Below are 19515 nucleotides of genomic sequence, written 5' to 3'. Positions count from 1 at the left end.
TGGCATCTGTTTGATGTTCATTCAGAGCTCTGTGATTACAGTACAGTGTTAAAGTATTCAGAGCAAAAAGGACAAAGAGAAGACACACAGAGTATTTCAGAGGCTTAACTAAGTGGCCTGAGAAAGGCCTCTGGGGCTGGAGCATGTTAGCCCTTGACACTTGACCCTCTAGTTGCTGTGTAAGAGGTAAATAGCACTGTCCCCTAACCCAGCAAGGACACCCTGGGGGGGTCAGGTGGGGGCGGGGAAGCAAAAGCCATTTTTGCAGGCTAATTTTATTTCTTTCCAAACTTGTTTTTGAATTTGAATTTTTTTTTTTAGTTTTGGTGATACTGGGGTTTAAGCTTGGCCTCATGTTTGCTAGGTAGGCACTGTACCACCTGGCCCACTCTGCCAGCCCATATTTGTGTTGGTATTTTCAATATAGGGGCTCGTGAACTATTTGCCCCGCTGGCCTCGAACCTCCTGATCTCTGTGTCCTGACTAGCTTGGATTACAGGTGTGAGCCACCAGCGCCTGGCTGAATGTTTTGAAGTTTTTGATCTGAGCTTTTAGTCCAGAATTGAGCTTGATGGTCTTTGGTTCTAAGGAGCATGGAAAGAAAGTCCCAAACGCTTGTCTTCTGACTTCCTTAAACTTAACAGCAAATTTGGAAGAAAGGGGCATGTGTGGAAAAATGGAGGACAGTCACAAAAAAGTGAGTCTTACTATGTCATGCCTTTGTCTTGCGTACCATGCTCTCAAGTATTGCTCTTGACAGCGTAAGTATCTAATCACGTTCCTATTCAGTTACACTAGTGCAGGATGTGAACTCAGAGCCTGGTGTATGTGTGCTGTGCTGTAATGACTTCATTTTGTGGCTCCTGTATGGATTTGTTTGGGGGAAGAGGGGGATGGCCAGACCTGCTGCTGGGATCTCAGGAGCCAGAACTGACTGCCTTCCTTTTGGGGATGCTTCTCTCAGGTGACTGACATCTTCAGCTCCTGCTTTCTTTGCAGCGCTCACAGGAGCTGGTTGGCTCAGGCTGTGTCAGGTGTCCCTGCCTGATCACTCACTGTGGCCAGGGGCATGAGTGCCATGATTTGTAAAGTGAGGGACATGAGACAGGCTCAACATGCGCTGGCTGGAGCCAGCCTGGAGTTAACCTTCCCCACGAAAGCACAAAGGCGAAGGAAGTGTTCATTCTGTTCATTCTTGTAGGTTGTTTTCCACATCTTATACATTGCAGACCTCTAGTTCTTTGCTGGGAAAAAGAATATTTGGAGCTAATCTGTTTTTGATTATTTTAATAATAATTGAAACTATGAAAATCATCTTTATTTTTGTGAAAACCAAAGGGTTCCAGCAGAAACTTTGCCTTTTCAGCTGTGAGAATGTAGAGTTTTAGCTTTTTTTGTTTTTGTTTCTGTACTGATGTTTCAGTTTATCTTATAGCTGTGATGGAAGACATTTTTTTCTTGGTCATTGAGAAGCTTAATTTTTAAAACATTTAGTCTGAATGTAAGACTACTTGTTAAAGAGTCAGGTATCACAGCTGAAATCCTAGTTTTTTGGGAGGCTGAGATTGGTACGATTGTGGTTTGAGGCCAGCCTGAGCAAAAAGCTAGTGAGACCCCCATTTCAACAAATAAGTGGGGCATGAGTGCACAGCTGTAATACCAGCTGCTTGGGATGTATAGGTAGGAGGATCATGGTCCCAAGCTGCCTCTGGGCAAAAAGTGAGACTTTATCTGAAAAATACCTAAATCGAAAAGGTCTGGAAAAATGGCCCAACTGGTAGAGTGCTTGCTTAGCAAGGCCCTGAGTTCAAATTCTAGAAATACACACAAACTAGTCAAAGAAAAATTGGTAAAATATAACATATTGAAGGTGTTTTGTGATGAGAGCTAACTGGATTTTGTTTCATGTATTAATTCTTAATTCAGCTTACTTGGCATTTAATATAAGAACATCAGAATAAGGCATTACAAACTTAGGCTTTTCCACCAATAAGCCTCTTTTGAACTCATACTCCTTCTGTTTCTTGGGGTTTGGGTGGGCTGTGCTTCAAATTAAGACATCTGACAAGCATTAAGAAATATTTTTCTTATTGATCCAGATATAGTGTTAATTGAGATTCCACAGTTTGCTCTTTGTACATTTTTTTTTTTTAGACAGGATCTCACTGTATTACTCACACTGGCCTGGAACTGGTTATGTAGCCCAGGTTGGCCTCTGAACTTTTTATCCTTCTGCCTCATCCTCCCGAGTGCTGAATTACAGGTGTGTGCCACCATGCCTGTTTGTGTAACTGTTTCTTGAACTTTTTTTTTAAGTTAAGTAGCATAGAATATACAACATTATAACAAAGTACTTATTAAATGCTACATGAGTGACTAGGAAGTGTAGGAATTTAGGAAAGCAGCAAGAGGTAGTTACATGTAACTGTTAATATGTGTATATGATACATATTAACATATATGTATCAAATTGGGCATAATTTATCAAATTTGGGTTGGGAAAGGAATAGTATAGTTCTATTAAAAGTAAAATAAAGCCAGGCATTGATAGCTCATATCTGTAATCCTAGCTGCTTGAGAGGCTTAGATCAGGAGGATCGTTGGTAGAAGCTGGCCTGGGCAGGAAGTTTGTGAGACCCCATCTCAACCAGTAGCTGGGCACAGCCTCGAACACCTGTCATCTCAACTGTACAGGCTGAGAACAGGAGGATCACTATTCCAGGCCAGACCCAGCAAAAAAATTCTTGAGACCCCATCTCAGCAGAATGAGCTGGGCACAGTGGTACTCTCCTGTCATCCCCACTACAGTGATTGTAAAATAGGAGGATCGTCGTCCAGGCCACTCAGACATAAAATGAGATCCTATCTCTAAACCAGCCAGAGGAGGAGGGTCTGGAGGCATGGCTCAAGTCATAGAGCACCTGCCCAGCAAGTGCACAAACCCGAGTTCAAAGCCTGGTGTCTCCAAAAATAGGTAGAATAGGAAAATGCCTCCCATCATTTAGTGCAGACTTGCCTCAGTGCTACTTACAAGAATCATTACAAATTGTTAAACGAGCAAATATGAAGATGCACGATTGTAATCCCAGTGCTGGGGAGACCGAGGCAGAAAGATGGTGAGTTCATGGCTAGCCTGGGCTATACAGCAAGACCCTGTTTCAAAAAACCTAAAACCGGGGGGTGGGGGGGGGCGGGGGAGAAATGGCCCAAACAGTGTATGCAGATATGTATAGAAGAATTAAAAAAAAACAATCCAAAACCAACCAAACAAAAAAAGGATTAAACATACATGTCCTTGTGTTGGTCATCCTAGCAGTACTACATGGAGCTGCCCAGGTAGGAAGCAGGTCCATGCCCCCGTGATTGGCCAGTGGGGGGTGAGGTGGCGCGCACATCTGGGGACTCTGCTTTGCTCTCTGCTATAGGACGTGACCTCTCCCTAGGACCAGGGCATGTGTGTGAGACCAGTGTGAATTCTGCGCACTCCACACAATCTCTGAAGTATTTTGGGTTGCCATCCAAATAGGTACTTGAGTTGTGAATCTTCATCTGTTGCAGTTTGTGAAATACGATATGTGCTAAGACATCACACAGCTTGCCTCATCAAGAAACTCCTGTCTGTAGCTTTCGATTCACCTCGGGCCCCTTCTGTGTGGTGGCTGTCTTTGCCTCAGGATTAATTTTTCACGCCCAGCTCCCCTGCAGGGTACTAGGGATCAAATATAAACGCACACATGTTTTCACCAAGATCTAGGTTAAATTGTAACCTGGATTAAATAGGAGTTATTCTGGGCATATTTAACCATATTTCCATATCCAATTAAAGAATTTAAATTATTTTAACCATATTATGATCTTTAATGTTACATTGGTTATTGAAAAATAATGGTTAGTGTTTGAGTGAGCCAGCTTTGCACCAAAATGTGATTTTCACCATTTGTGGCTGAGCTTTTCCAGCCTGAACCACATACTAACTTGGATGAACCTAAAGAATTAATCTACTTCATCTCCGTAAAGTTGCCTATCCTAAAAGATGAGCTCTAGGTGTATAATATATACGTGTATAGCTCAATCTATCCACGGTGGGGAGAGAGAGAGGAAGACAGGTGAGAGCATGGTTATCGTGACCCTTGCTGCCTGTTTGCTAAAATCCGCTAAGAGAGCAGGCTTTTGTTACAAGGTAAGTACATTGTCCTATACTACTAAATTAACATCTCTGCCAAATGACTGTATTAATATATTTGTAAAAATAATCCTGTAGAAGTTAGGAGAGTTTTGGGGGTCCATCCTAATCATTACAGAGTAGATCATTCTTTTTTTTTTAATTTTTATTTTATTCATATGTGCATACAATGTTTGGGTCATTTCTCCCCCCTTCCCCTACCCCCACCCTAACCCCCCCCAGCCCCCTCCCTCTCCCCACTACCCCCTAGCTACCTGGCAAAACTATTTTGCCCTTATCTCTAATTTTGTTGAAGAAAGAGTATAAGCAATAATAGGAAGGAACAAGGGTTTTTGCTGGTTGAGATAAGGATAGCTATACAGGGAGTTGACTCACATTAATTTCCTGTGCATGTGTGTTACCTTCTAGGTTAGTTCTTTTTGATCTAACCTTTTCTCTAGTTCCTGGTCCCCTTCTCCTATTGGCCTCGTTGCTTTTGAGGTATCTGCTTTAGTTTCTCTGCATTGAGGGCAACAAATGCTATCTAGTTTTTTAGGTGTCTTACCTATCCTCACCCCTCCCTTGTGTGCTCTCACTTTTATCATGTGATCAAAGTCCAATACCCTTGTTGTGTTTGCCCTTGATCTAATGTCCACATATGAGGGAGAACATACGATTTTTTGCTCTTTTGGGCCAGGCTAACCTCACTCAGAATGATGTTCTCCAGTTCCATCCATTTACCAGCGAATGATAACATTTCATTCTTCTTCATGGCTGCATAAAATTCCATTGTGTATAAATACATCATTTTATTAATCCATTCATCAGCGGTGGGGCATCTTGGATGTTTCCATAACTTGGCTATTGTGAATAGTGCCGCAATAAACATGGCTGTGTAGGTGCCTCTGGAGTAACCTGTGTCACAGTCTTTTGGGTATATCCCCAAGATTGGGATTGCTGGATCAAATGGTAGATCAATGTTTAGCTTTTTAAGTAGCCTCCAAATTTTTTTCCAGAGTGGTTGTACTAGTTTACATTCCCACCAACAGTGTAAGAGGGTTCCTTTTCCCCGCATCCTCGCCAACACCTGTTGTTGGTGGTGTTGCTGATGATGGCTATTCTAACAGGGGTGAGGTGGAATCTTAGTGTGGTTTTAATTTGCATTTCCTTTATTGCTAGACATGGTGAGCATTTTTTCATGTGTTTTTTGGCTATTTGAATTTCTTCTTTTGAGAAAGTTCTGTTTAGTTCATTTGCCCATTTATTGGTTCATTAGTTTTGGGAGAATTTAGTTTTTTAAGTTCCCTGTATATTCTGGTTATCAGTCCTTTGTCTGATATGTAGATGGCAAATATTTTCTCCCACTCTGTGGGTGTTATCTTCAGTTTAGAGACCATTTCTTTTATTGAGCAGAAGCTTTTTAGTTTTATGAAGTCCCATTTATCTATGCTATCTCTTAGTTGCTGTGCTGCTTGGGTTCCATTGAGAAAGTTCTTACCTATACCTACTAACTCCAGAGTATTTCCTACTCTTTCCTGTATCAACTTAAGAGTTTGGGGTCTGATATTAAGATCCTTGATCCATTTTGAGTTAATGGTTGGTATAGGGTGATATACATGGATCTAGTTTCAGTTTTTTGCAGACTGCTAACCAGTTTTCCCAGCAGTTTTTGTTAAAGAGGCTGCTATTTCTCCATCGTATATTTTAGTGCCTTTGTCAAAGACAAGTTGGTTATAGTTGTGTGGCTTCAAATCTGGGTCCTCTATTCTGTTCCACTGGTCTTCATGTCTGTTTTTGTGCCAGTACCATGCTGTTTTTATCGTTATTGCTTTGTAATATAGTTTGAAGTCAGGTATTGTGATACCTCCAGCATTGTTCTTTTGACTGAGTATTGCCTTGGCTATTCGTGGCCTCTTGTGTTTCCATATAAATTTAACAGTAGATTTTTCAATCTCTTTAATGAATGTCATTGGAATTTTGATGGGAATTGCATTAAACATGTAGATTACTTTTGGGAATATAGACATTTTTACTATGTTGGTTCTACCAATCCGTGAGCATGGGAGATCTCTCCACTTTCTATAGTCTTCCTCAATCTCTTTCTTCAGAAGTGTATAGTTTTCCTTGTAGAGGTCGTTCACATCCTTTGTTAGGTTTACACCTAGGTATTTGATGTTTTTTTAGGAAACACAAGAGGCCACGAATAGCCAAGGCACTGATTGTACTTAGGTTAAATGTCTATTATCCAAACTGCTTGACACTGGAAGTGTGTCAGATCTCAGATTTTAAATCTGTGCATAAGCAAACATTTCATGGTGTCGTGTTTTCTAACTGTGGCATCAGGTCTGCACGTAAAGCTTTGGGCTTGGGGGCCTTTGGATTACAATGCTCAGCCTGTAATAAGTAATTGGTTGTTTGTCTCGTTGTTATCAGTACTTTTAGCAAGTAGTAGATGTATGAAATTTAGCAGTTTATAACAATTTAGAATTAAATGATCATAATAATAACAAATTAGCATTTCCTGGGGGACTAAAATAAATTTTAATGAGTTTCATACTTCTAAGATTTTTTTTTCCCTCAAAATTGTAGAGAGGCTTCCTAAATCACAAAAAATTATGGTGAAAAGGCTAATTTGGCATGAAGGATAAAGAAAAACTAAAATATAAGAATTGTGAGTTACTTCAGAAGACTAAGTTAAGATCTATGTGCTCTTGTAGGTAATACGTGATTTAGGACTACCAGAATTGTAATGAGCACGTACATGAAATAGAAACCACACAAGATTTATCGCAGCCTTGTTCATGGTGGCAAAAGATTAAAACAGCCCAAATGCCTTTTATCATGGGACCTGTTTAATAATAAATTAATAAATATGTCCAAATAGAAAGATGAAAGCACAGCTGTAAAAGAATGACATGGCTCTATTTGGAAGGCAGCTGTGCTCGCCACTAATACCACCAACGCCTCCTAGAGGTGGCTCTGTTTGGAAGGTTATGAGATGACCTTTAAAACTGTTAAGTAGATAAAGCAAGGCTTCGGTCTCCAGGTGCTTAGTGTGCCTGAGTCCTGGGTTTGATGTCCACCACCACCAAAAATAATAATAATAATAATAATTTTTTAAAAGGTGAGCTTTTTGAAGTTTTTTTTTTAAAAAAAGGACTTTTTTTGGCATTTTTAGACACTCATGATTGATGATTTAGTAAAAAGTGAAAAATGGCTGGGTATGGCATTGCCCATCTGTCCCAGCCACTCAAGAGCCAGAGACTAGCCTGGACAAAGTTAGGAGACCCTGTCTAAGAAATGAAATGCAAAAACAAAAGGACTAGAGCACTTGCCTAGCATGTGTGAGGCCCTGGGTTCAATGCCCAGTACCACCAAAACATACAAAAAAAGTGAATAACATTAATTTTGTTAAAAGTAGCCTTGTAGTGGGGAGTGCTAGTGTATGCCTGTAATCCCAGCACCTCGGAGGTTGAGGCTGGAGGATCTAGACTTTGAAGCCAGGCTGGGCTACATAGTGAGACCTTGTCTCAAAAAACAAACAAACTGGGTGCTGGTGGCTTCTGCCTATAATCCTAGCTGCTTGGGAAGCTGATCATAGTTTGAGGCCAGCCTGGGCAAAATGTTTGTAAGACCTCATCTAAACCAATAACTGGGCATGTGGTGCATGCCTGTCACCCCACCTACTCAAGAGGCATAAATCAGGAGATCTCAGTTCAAAGCCAGCCTAAGTAAAAAGTTATTGAGATCCCATCAACAATCAGGTAGGGTGATGCACATTCCCTGCTATTTGGGAGGCTGACAAATAACTAAAGCAAAAAAAGGACTGGGGATGTGGCTTAAGCTGTACATTATCTGCCTAGTCAGTGGGAAGCCCTAAATTCATACCACAGAATAGCCCCAAACAAAACCCACAAAACAAAAAAGTACCCTTGTAACCAAATTAAGCTGGTCATTCACAGGATATACAGTTTGGGTTGGTACTTTAATGTTGCATAATGACCGTTGTTTAAGTTTTTACTTGCATATTTCTAGTTTATTTACTTTTTTTGGTGGTACTGGGATTTGAACTCCGGGTTGTGTGTTTGTGAGGCAAACACTCTACTGCTTGAGCTACACTCTAGCCTATTTTTGCTCTCATTATTTTGAAAACAGGGTTTCACTTTTTGCCCAGGCTGGCCAAAACTGCAGTCTTTCTAAACTACAATTCTTCTATTTTAAGCTTCCCACCATTGGTGGGATGATAGGTTTGCACCACTGTGCCCTGCTTCCTTCCCCTGAAATGGGGTTGCATGAACTCTGCCCAGGCTGGCCTCAAACCACAGTCTTTTAGATCTTAGCCTCGCAAGTAGCTAGGATTACAGGTGGGAGCCACCGGCAATAAGCCACCTGGCTTATTGTTTACTTTTAAAAGATGCTAATAGCCCAGCACCAGTGGCTCACACCTATAATCCTAGCTACTCAGGAGGCAGAGATCAGGAGGATCGCAGTTCAAAGTCAGCCCCGGCAAATAGTTCGCAAGACCCTATTTCAAAAAACCCATCACAAAAAATTGGGCTGGTAGAGTGGTTCAAGGTGAAGGCCCTGAGTTCAAGTCCCAGTACCACACACACACACACACACACACACACACAAAATGCTGTTAATTGTACAAAGTCAGAGCATGTCTGATCAGTTAATTTGTGTTTCTTTCCACGCTCTTTGACTTAAAGCTTAAAAATTATTGGGTCACTTAATATTTGGCCTTCTTTGAATCTAATTTTTATTGTACTTTTCACTGACCACGTAGGCACAATCTTTGTAGAGTGGAAATTTCACCACAGCTTTGTGTTAAGATTCCTTGAGCAGCTGAGTGTGGTGGTGCATGCCTGAAATCCCAGCACTAGTAAAGAGCAGGTTCTGGGAGCCGTCACCAAGTGCCTTATGCATCTGGTTAGAGTCTCAGGGTAACAGCATTTGGGGGAGTTACTTGAGGGACGTTGTAGTTGTCAAGTCCGTGTAAGAATACACGTGTCAGCCCATGCAGTTGCTTGGCCCTCTGAGGCAGTGGAAGTTAGCTGAGTGGTCACACCAGGTTAGTTAGTGTATCTTGGAGACTTTTCTCCTGTGTGTAAAATGCCATGGATAATTAGATCACCGCACAGCCTACATAGTGCCAAAGACAGACTGACAAACTAGTTCTCTTTCAAAAGTGGATGTGCCTAACTGTCCTCCAGTTTTTAGGGTAATCACTCAAGTATGCTATCATGGAGAAAGGAAATAACCACACAGTTGTAAAGTCTTTAATGACTCAGTGTACGTGGCAGATAGTTGTGTTGGCATTTCAGCAGAATTCATCAGTTAGCTTTGGAAAGAAATAAGTTATCTGTTGTGTTTATTTCAGGCTCAATTTCCCCTCTTATATTTCAGGGAGGAAATAATGCTGGCCATACAGTTGTCGTAGATTCTGTGGAGTATGACTTTCATCTTTTACCTAGTGGAATAATTAACCCGAACGTGACCGCATTCATTGGTGAGTATTTGAGCCAGCTGCTGGGGAGGGTGGTGTCCCTGTGTGTTAGCGGAGCTGTCTGCACTTACCTCCACCCATGTGGTTCATCGATCCCGGGTGTTCTCACCATGGCGCCTTTTGGAATGTACCCAACTTTGGCTGTTTGTAACTCAGATCTTCTAGCAGTCATCATTTCTGGGATGATTACTTTGCATGCACCTGTTATCCTCGGCAACCTTTATTCTGTAAGAAGTAATGGATCATCAAATCAGTTTTCCAAATCCTTCCAGCTGTGACTCACTGTAAGCGAGATTTGGCTGTGAACCCTTACAATGAGTGATGCAGTCTGATGTTCCCTGTCCTGCTTTCTTATTTTTAAAGATGTAGCCGCATGCCAAATTGATTTTGTGACCAGCAACAGAGTGTGATTTCTGGACTCGAAAGACATTGATCTGAAGTCTACTGTGACCAAAACTACATAGCTAGTGTTTCATTCTTTTTTTTTCTTTTTGGCAGTACTGGAACTTGAACTCAGGGCCTTGTGCTTGCTAGGCAGGAGCTCTACTAGTTTTTTCTTAAATGATGTTTCACTTTGTTTTAAATACGTTGAGTGTGATTTTATTGTCTTATATTCTGTACATTGTATTCTATTACCTATTTACAGCATATCACTAAAACTTTATGTTTATTTCTGTAGTAACTCCTTAGTAATTCAGAATGTCCTATTAATCAATGTTAGAAGTAAAGGGTTATTATAGCTGTCTGAATTTTAATGTTATATGTCTACATTATAATTACAGATGTTCAAGGTTTGGGATTTGTTTTCTTTAGGAAATGGTGTGGTAATCCATCTGCCTGGATTGTTTGAAGAAGTAGAGAAAAATGTTCAGAAAGGAAAAGGTATGAACGGAGGCTAGCCACTAAGCTGTTGTTTTCTTGTATAGATTTATTACATTCCTGTCATTACTTAAAAGTTTCAGGTTAGTATTACTGGACAGATTTGTTTGTATGTCATTCACTGAATTTCATCATTATACTCAATATATTAAACAAACAACGAAAACTCCGTAACAGTGCCCTTGTGTGGGTCCTGTTGGTTACTTGCAAGCTTGATTTTTCCTGACTTCCTATGTCCATGAAGCCACGCCAGGCCGTGTCCCGGCTCACTAGCGCCCCCTCAGGTTGGCAAGCCGGGATGCAAGAGGCTGGTTCCTCCTAATGCAGCTTCTGTCAGACACCCGTTCATATTCATTCCTGCCTTTCCTGCTCACTTGGCTTCCTCATTAGGGAGGGAGGAGGATTTGAGAAGACGGGTAATACCTAGTTGAGGAAAATCGAAGTTTGTCGTGAAGTTTCAAAGTAGCAATCTCCCCTCAAGTGCTCTTAGTAATGTGACTTTACAGAACCTTGTCTTGCTACCATCTCTGTTGTCCTCTGTGCCTTTTTTCTTTACTCTTTTTCTTTCTTTCTTTTTTTTTGGTGCTACTGAGGTTTGCACTCAGGGCTTCACACTGTGAGGCAGGTGCTCTTCCGCTTGAACAACACCTCTTTCCCTTTTGTTCTGGTTGTCCTGGAGATAGGGTCTTGCTTTTTGCTCACGCTGGCCTGGACAGCATCCTCTTATTTTACACTTCGTGCCATAGCTGGGATGACAGGCGTGTGCTCCCATGCCCAGCTTTTTCCACTGACATGGTGGGGGGTGTCCTCATGAATTTTTTTTTTTTGCCCAGGCTAACCTGGAACCATGATCTCCCTTTCTCTAAGCCTCCTGTGTAACTTGGGGTGACAGATGTGCACCACCACCCCTGACTGTTGTTTTGAGGTGGCGGTCTTATGATCTCCCTGCCCAGACCAGCCACAAACCCACAATCTTTCTGATCTCAGTCTCCCTGGTGCCTGGGATTACAAATGTGAGTCTCTGCACCCAGTTTGCTCTACCTTTTTTACCTTGTCTAAGTTGGTCAGGGTCTCGTGCCACTCTTTGCCATCATCTCCTTTCATGACTTTGCCCGTCTCCCTTTTTCCTTCTGGCCTTTGTCACTTTGCTGAATCCACTCTCCAGAACTTCTTTGTAATATTTTCCTTAGAGTAGTTCCTACACTAGCTTTAAGACATGTAAATATGGTCTGGAGGGAGGCTTACTGTTGTAGCTTTATCTTTTAGCACATTTATTGTAGCTCCTTAATCTATAATGAATAAATTTTGAAAGCAAGTCAGGGAAGTTACCAAAGATAACAACTAACTTTGAATTTTTAAAATAAAAATAAATTGTTTTGTGGTACTAGTAATCAAACCCAGAAACCCATGCATGCTAGGCTCTTGCTCTACCCCAACCCCTACATCTAATTTTATTTATTTTGGGGTTTGAGTCATGCCCCCAGTCCTCTTTTTGCTTTAGTTATTTTTCAAGTAGGGTCTCAAGTTTTTGCCCAGGCTGGCCTCCAAACACAATCCTCCTCCTTAAGCCTCCTACATAGCTTGGATTATATATGCACACCACCATGTCTGGCTGGTTGGTTGAGATAGAGTCTTGCTGACTTTTTGCCAGGGTTGGCCTTGAACTACAGTTCTCCTGATCTTCGTTTTTCAAGGAGCTAGGATTACAGGTGTGAGCCACTGTTCCTGGCCACCTTATTCTTAGCAGTTTATCCTTAGGACGGGCCACTAATGGCCTACTAAGGTACTGTCTTTAAAAGAAAACATTTATTTGGATTTATTTATGGATCCATTCAACATTCCCCAAACATTTCTTGGATGAAGAGCCCTATGTTGTGAAAGCCTGTTTTATGCATTCACAGTTCTATGGGGAGATGCATATATACGTCATTACCATTCAGTGTTACAGGTACAGTAATTGAATGAATAATTAAGAAAGTTTCATTTTTTTTTTTTTTTAGTCATACTTTCTGTAATTGAATTTTGAGGAAGGGCACCTTTTCTAAAATTAACTTTCTCTTTAAGTTCTCCCAGGCTAGGTACCTAACTTCCCTACCCCATGTCCAGCAAAGATCATTTCCTACCATTTGCTTTTTGGATTCTTAGAAATATTTTATAAATGTGTCTAGTTTGAGATTGGAGCTTTTTAGAACAAAACATTTAGAGATAAATGTGTGAATATGTTTGTATATTGAATGAATGACAAATGAGAATTTATTAAACATGACTTTTTTATGAAGAAGAAAAGATATAATCATTGATTTAATAAAATTCTGTTTATAAAGAAATTAAGATTTAAAAACTGCTGATCAAAATGTTTGAAAAACTGTATCTTTTCTCTGTTTTCTAGGTCTAGAAGGTTGGGAGAAAAGGCTCGTTATATCTGACAGAGCTCACATTGGTATGGAGGACATCCAGTTTATTTAGAACTGTCTTTGTATCAAGTTTGCCAAATGAAATCATTTATCATTAATTTTATGTCTTACTTAATCTAAGGATATGGATTGCAATTGAGTTCCAAATTTGTGAGATCTTCCTGATCTTGGTTTTTAAGGGATTTTTCAGAAGATGGGTTAAGTTTTGCAGGTGGAGGACATCAGCAGTATTTCTTGATACATCTTTAATTCTGTTTTTAAAAGCCATGTGAAAACACAAAGCATTTGTTTGCACATATTAACCCTTGTGTAAGAGCACATCGAAGGCAAATCTTTAGGGAGTCTTTATGCCTGAAATGTAGCAATTACTGCTTTTTATTCAGATTAGCCTTCTCCTTTAGTTGGAGGAAACTGCTTTCTAAACGTAATTCTCAGTGGGGTGTCCTTCCCTGTTGTTACATACAAACATGACGAAGAGACAGTCACCAGGAAAGAGGACGGGGACTGATGCTGTGTTTAAGTATGTGTGTATCCTCAGACGGTAGCCGCTAAGGTTTTAGCAGTGACCTCTGTTTAAAAGGTAGCGCCATCAAAGTTGTGACCTTTCACCCAAGCATAGAAATCAAGTGACAGTATGTCCATATGACAGCCACAGACTTGAATCCTGTGCGTAATTTCAGTAACCTGGTAACATAACTTGTTTGAAGTAAGCTATGCTGAATTAACATTACAGCTTTTTTTTCTTTTTAGTACTGGGACTTGAACTCAGGGTCTTGAACCTGTTAGGTAGACACTCTACTACTTGAGCCATGTCCCCATCCAGCATGCAGTTTTATGTGAGAATGTCTTCATTTTCATTACATTGTTTGCTATGGGATTCTTAATCTGTACGATCTGAAAAGAGTTATCACTGCAAAACGTTTTTGCATCAATGTATTACATGTTCATGAGTGGACTGTTATCCTTTCATTGCTCTCAAGACTTGGGTACCTGTTAGTGTGTCCTGACAGAACATGTAGAATGAATACATTGGTATTTCCTTCTTCATGCAAATGTGTTGAGCCCATCCATCACTTGACAGTTTGCATGCTTGGGTAGGGCAGTGGTATGACTGTTATTGAACTACTTTAGACGGCAAAAATCCTAAGGAAACTAGTAGTGCAAAGCAGTCAGAAGGCCCAGAGGAACAGGAAACTAATGTGGTTTAAACCATAAATGTGAATTCATATTATTGTATTTATAATTTTAGTTCTTTAATAATGATTCTTGCTTTTCCATAAATCCTAGGTCTTTAAAAATATTCCTGGCCGGGCACTGGTGGCTCATGCCCATAATCCTAGCTACTCAGGAGGCAGAGATCGGGAAGATCATGGTTCAAAGCCAGCCCAGGCAAATAGTTTGCGAGACCCTATCTTGAAAACCCATCACGAAAATAGGGCTGGCAGAGTGTCTCAAGGTGTAGGTCCTTAGTTCAAACCCCAGTACTGAAAAAAACCAGTCTTCCTGATGGAGGTTTACTGATCCTGGAGAAGATGAGCTCAGACTGAAGTTTAGCTGTAAGCAGTCATATATATCAGATGAGCCTGTGCTATACACAGCATAGGCTACTGTGAGCAATTCTGCAGTAGTGGACATTAGATAGTGTCATTTAAAAAGTAACTAAGCTGGAGGAGTGGCTCAAGTGGTAGAGCACCTGGCTAGCAAACGTGAGGCCCTGAGTTTAAATCACAGTGCTGCCAGGGGGAAAAAAAAAAGAAATAATGAACTAGAAAAACTGGCCAGGAATCATTGGTGTAAAACCATTTCAAGGACTCTCCCTCATGTCCTGGGACTAAAACAAGTTCTCTTGGCCCTGTTACAAATTGTTTCCAAAGACTTGAAATTTTTCCCATGGTGCATGAGATGAAATCTGGGTCAAGTGTTTATATAGGTGAGAGTGGAGCACAGTGTAAGAGCAGTCACTAAACTTTTGGACCCAGGTCTTGACTGTGTGTCCTGACAAGTTACTTCCAGGCATTGGTTCCCCATCAGTAAAATGCAAGGCTGTGACTGGGGAAAGAAGGACATTTATTGTGTTCATATTTACACTTGGCAGCTATCTCAGGCGTCCTCCCCTACTTGGTCAAGGTGTTCTATTTTTTATCCTGAGGGATAGTTTTAGTGCTTCCTATATTTCTAGAAGAGTGTGTATTGTCCCTGTCAGTTTTGGAGTTGTCAGTGATATCGCTTATTCACTCCTGGAATTAATAAACTGCATTTTCTCCCTGTTTATCTTGGTCATTCTGATGCAAGTCTTTTCCATTATATTGGCTTGGTGGTTTTTCTTCCCAGAGATAAAGTTGCTTTTTCTCTATTTGTTTTCTATTTTGTTGGTTTTGGCTCTTTTCCATTCTTTGGTTTTAATTTGCTCTTTTTCTAGCTGCTTTAGAAGTTTAGGTCATTGGCATTTTGCATGTCCATCACTATTCAGTTCAAAATGACTTGGGATTTCTTTGTGATTATCATTTTGACCCATAAGTTACGAGTATGATTGTAGATATTGGAGAATTTTCCTGATTTCTTGCTTCTTTCTTTCTTTTTTTTAGCGGTACTGGGGTTTGAACTCACGGCCTACACCTTGAGCCACTGCACCAGCTCTTTTTTGTGATGGGTTTTTTTGAGAGGGAATCTCACTAGTTGTTTGCCCAGGCTGGCTTTGAACCACGATCCTCCTGATCTCTGCCTCCCGGGTAGCTAGGATTCAGGCGTGAGCCACAGGTGCCCGGCTGGCTTATTTATTTCTTACACAATTTTTTTGTGGGCGCGAGAAATACTCTGTATGATCCTAGTCTTTTAAAATCTGGTAAGAGGTGGATTTTTTTTTTTTTCCTCAGGAACTCATGTTGGCTAGGCAGGTGCTCTACTGCTTGAGCCATGTCCCCATGCCTTTTTTTTTCGTTAGCTATTTTTGCCCACAGTAGTTTTCTTTTCTTTCTGTTTGTCTTCTTTTCTTTTTCCTCCTATCTTAACCACCATCTGATAGCTACACTGTTATTTTATAAATTTAGTTGATGCCCTCAAATGGTGTGCCACTGTTAAGCTTCTTACAGTAGCATACTTCCAGTTCCCTGTTTTTGGGGTGGCAGTAACAGGTTTTGAACTCAGAGCCTCGTGTGTGCTTGCTGAGCAGGTGCTCTACCACATGAGCCACGCCCTGACCCCAGTGTTTAAGCAACATATGTAAGGATTTATGCATTATTCTTCTGCTGTGTCCACTGACCCTCCCAGTGTGATTGATAATGTGAGGGATTTACTGAGGGACTTGACCTGTGAAATGGTGAAGTCCTTTTCTTCTTCTGTTGAATGGCTACTGTGCCATGTGGGTGCTGGGCACTGAAGGTTCAGGAGAAAAGATCCCTTAATGGAGCCTCTGATGTAGTAGTGAGCATAGCAGTAAGTGAGATGAGCACATAACAGATGTGGTGTGGCCTAGGGTGGTCAGAGAAGGGAGCCCCAGCTAGGGTCCGATAGTTTGGAGGAGGTGGGTTTCAGATAAAGTGGCCGGGAGTCTTCATGAAGAAGCAACATTTCAGTAAAGCAGCACAGAGGGAGGTGTGAGAAAACAAGCCAAGGCTTACACTGAATGCATTATAACATTAGTGTGTTAATAGCACGTCACTATATGCCTGTTGCTTAGAGGTCAAGTGTGTGCTTAGCATGCATGAGGCCCTGGGTTTAATCCCACAGCCCCTTAGAAAGTTCCCAAATTAAACTATGTTGTCATTATTTAAATAATAACTACTAAAAGTTGCGGTTACCTTTAATTGTAAAAATTAGACCGACTTCCAAAGGTGACTTTTATTTTTTTTTCCAGTGTCTAGGCTGTAGAAAATGGAAGCATTATTCAAAGCAACTGTGAAGGCATTCTTTCACAACAGTATTTGTAGGGCTGGGGATGGAGCTTAGCGGTGGGGTGCTTATCTGGCATGTGAGGCCCTTGGTTCGATCCCCAGCACTGTAAAAAAGTCAAAACAGTAATTGTGAGTCATTAGGGCTCCATACCACCATGAAGCCTTATGAAAGTAATTATTCTGATTACACTAATAGTTTCCTGGGGCCTAGGAAAATATTAGGTTTAGGTCATGGTGCTAAATTAATTTTTGAAAATATAATTCATCTGCTTCCCATCAACCATTTATTTGTGGTTTTCTGGTTGCCTTTCTAACTTCTTTGACAATAGAAAAATATTTAAATGCTTTTTTCATTCAAAAGTGATACAGCATACTCCAACATCTCAGCCTTGTCACTACTGATTTGGAAAGTTAGGATTTAATGAAAACAACTCTTAAGAACAGTTCTGACCCCTCAGTAAATAAAAAAGACTGTTATCTGGACAACAAGGTAGGAATATGAATGATAAAGTAATCCTTATAGCATATGGTAGCAATTTATTGGGCAAGTCCGGAATTCACATGTAGAAATAAGTCAGTATTTTGAAGTACAACATAATACAGTAGTGTCTCAAAAACAAGGGACTAGGGGAGAGTGCTTTTTACATGGCTTCAGGGGCAGGGGTTAGAGCACCAGGTTTTGTGGAACTTTTTAGTTTCACTGTCTGTAATTGTAATGTTAGCCTTCTAGTACTTCTCAACAGCTGTTTTTACAAGTGCTACCACTAATTCCAAGACCCTTGCATTAGTTGTTCTGTTTAACACCTATGCATTTTTTTTAACTTATGTGGAAACAGTAACTTCATTGGTGAATAGAAACCATAGTTAAATTTACAAAAAAATCATTGAGTTGTACACTTAAAATGGGTGAGTTTTGTAGTCTGTAAATTATATTCCCATAAGTTGTTTAAAAACAAACTATAAAAAAGAAACCATGGTTATAAGTTCAGAGACCAAATAATTCTAGACTTACCTCATCTATAAACTAGATGTTTATTCAGTTGGTAAATATTTGAGAACTTACTGGCACAGGAAATTAACTATTGAACTAAACTGATGTCATCCTAATACTCAGAGAGTTGGTAGGAGGGAGGGGAAAAAGGGAGAGAGAGAGAGAGAGAACATGAGTAGGGAGGAAAAGAGAATGTGAGCGCTGTGCCATGGGTGCAGAAAGGCTCACTGGGCACAGGAGAAGCACACATCTGTGGTCAAGGACCACAGAGAGTGCCAGTGTGACAGAGCAGAGGTGGCAGAGCCTGCTGTAGGATGCGAGTGTAAACTGCTCAAGGAGACCACATACAAGTTCTGTCTTTCCTTTAGAGCAGTGGGAAGCCATAGTTTTAAGATAAGGGTGTGATGGTGGTTTTGAGATGTCAAGAGTGGAAAGAGGCATATAACATTAGGCTGTGGCTTTGGTGAGCAAGGATAGAAACTTGGAACTAAGGAGGAAGTCAGGATGTCAAAGTGACCCCTAAGATTTCTGGAGTCCAGAACGTGAAGATAATGGTTATATTTGTAACCTGAGCTTTATTCAGTTTTAGAGTAGGGTGTTCCAAAATTAGACTCATTTTTAAAATAACAGGCTGCAGTTCATTGGAAAGATGAAGCATATTTTCATATTAATGAACCAATTAGCAGTATAATCTTCACTCCTGCCATTATCACTGTTAAAAATTTACCTGTATAATTTGCTGTAATGAAATGAGACTGAAAGGATTTATAATGTCTGTGATTTGAAACGCAGTATGTTTTATTGAGTATATTGTCTTCATTTTAAGAACAACTGGTTCTGTTTGTTTCCCTCAGTCTTTGATTTCCATCAAGCAGCTGACGGCATCCAGGAACAGCAGAGACAGGAGCAAGCAGGAAAAAAGTATGACTTTTTCTTTTTGGTACAGTTTAAGCACATCTAGATCCTTATGTATAAAATCTCTAGCCCATATGTTTAAAAAAAAATAGAATATCTTGTTTAGATCAGAGAAAATCAGTAAGACTATGCAAATAAGTTTGCAGGAAATAGCATAATAGGAAATGGTCATAAGGAACTTCATTCTTTGTACTGATTTGACCGTAAGACCCACATCTTTCTCCAGTAACTCAAAGCTCGTTTCGATTTGTTTTTAAGTTTGGGTACCACAAAAAAGGGCATTGGCCCCGTTTATTCTTCCAAAGCTGCTCGGAGTGGACTTCGGATGTGTGATCTCGTTTCTGACTTTGATGGCTTCTCTGAGAGGTAACTAACTTGTTTTTCAAAAATTTTTTTTAAAAATGGATTTTTCAAATTTTCAAACTCAGAGTGCAAAATGATAGAATCAGTATAGTGATGGCTGCTTTTAAAATCACTAGTTGAGCCAGGTGCCAGTGGCTCATGCCTATAATCCTAACTACTTAGCAGGCAGCTATCAGGAGGATTGTGGTTGGAAGCCAGCCTAGGCAAATAGTTCGTGAGATCCTATCTTGAAAATACCCAATGCAAACACCAGGGCTGACAGTGTGGCTCAAATGGTAGAGCCTGCCAAGCAAGTGTGAGGCCCTGAGTTCAAACCCCAGTACCACCAAAGGGAAAAAAAGTACTGTTTGAGTTCAAATCCTAGTACTGCCACAAAAAATTGAAATGCTAAA

At 40.5% G+C, this 19515-nt stretch overlaps 1 protein-coding gene across 1 annotated transcript in view; it reads left to right on the top strand.

Moving 5' to 3' along the window:
- The window catches only part of Adss2 (adenylosuccinate synthase 2), a 39486-nt gene that overhangs the window by 4823 nt on the left and 15148 nt on the right, over nucleotides 1-19515 (top strand). The window contains exons 2-6 of the mRNA XM_020185269.2: nucleotides 9572-9674; nucleotides 10485-10553; nucleotides 12940-12990; nucleotides 18700-18766; nucleotides 19019-19126. Of these exons, the coding sequence (XP_020040858.1) occupies nucleotides 9572-9674; nucleotides 10485-10553; nucleotides 12940-12990; nucleotides 18700-18766; nucleotides 19019-19126 (398 nt within the window). The remainder of the gene's footprint in view (nucleotides 1-9571; nucleotides 9675-10484; nucleotides 10554-12939; nucleotides 12991-18699; nucleotides 18767-19018; nucleotides 19127-19515) is intronic.

This window comes from Castor canadensis, chromosome 11, assembly GCF_047511655.1.
Source record: "Castor canadensis chromosome 11, mCasCan1.hap1v2, whole genome shotgun sequence".
In the NCBI taxonomy this organism is placed as follows: domain Eukaryota; kingdom Metazoa; phylum Chordata; class Mammalia; order Rodentia; family Castoridae; genus Castor; species Castor canadensis.
The sequence above is the reverse complement of the archived record's forward strand: the minus strand, read 5'-3'. Positions and strand labels throughout refer to the sequence as shown.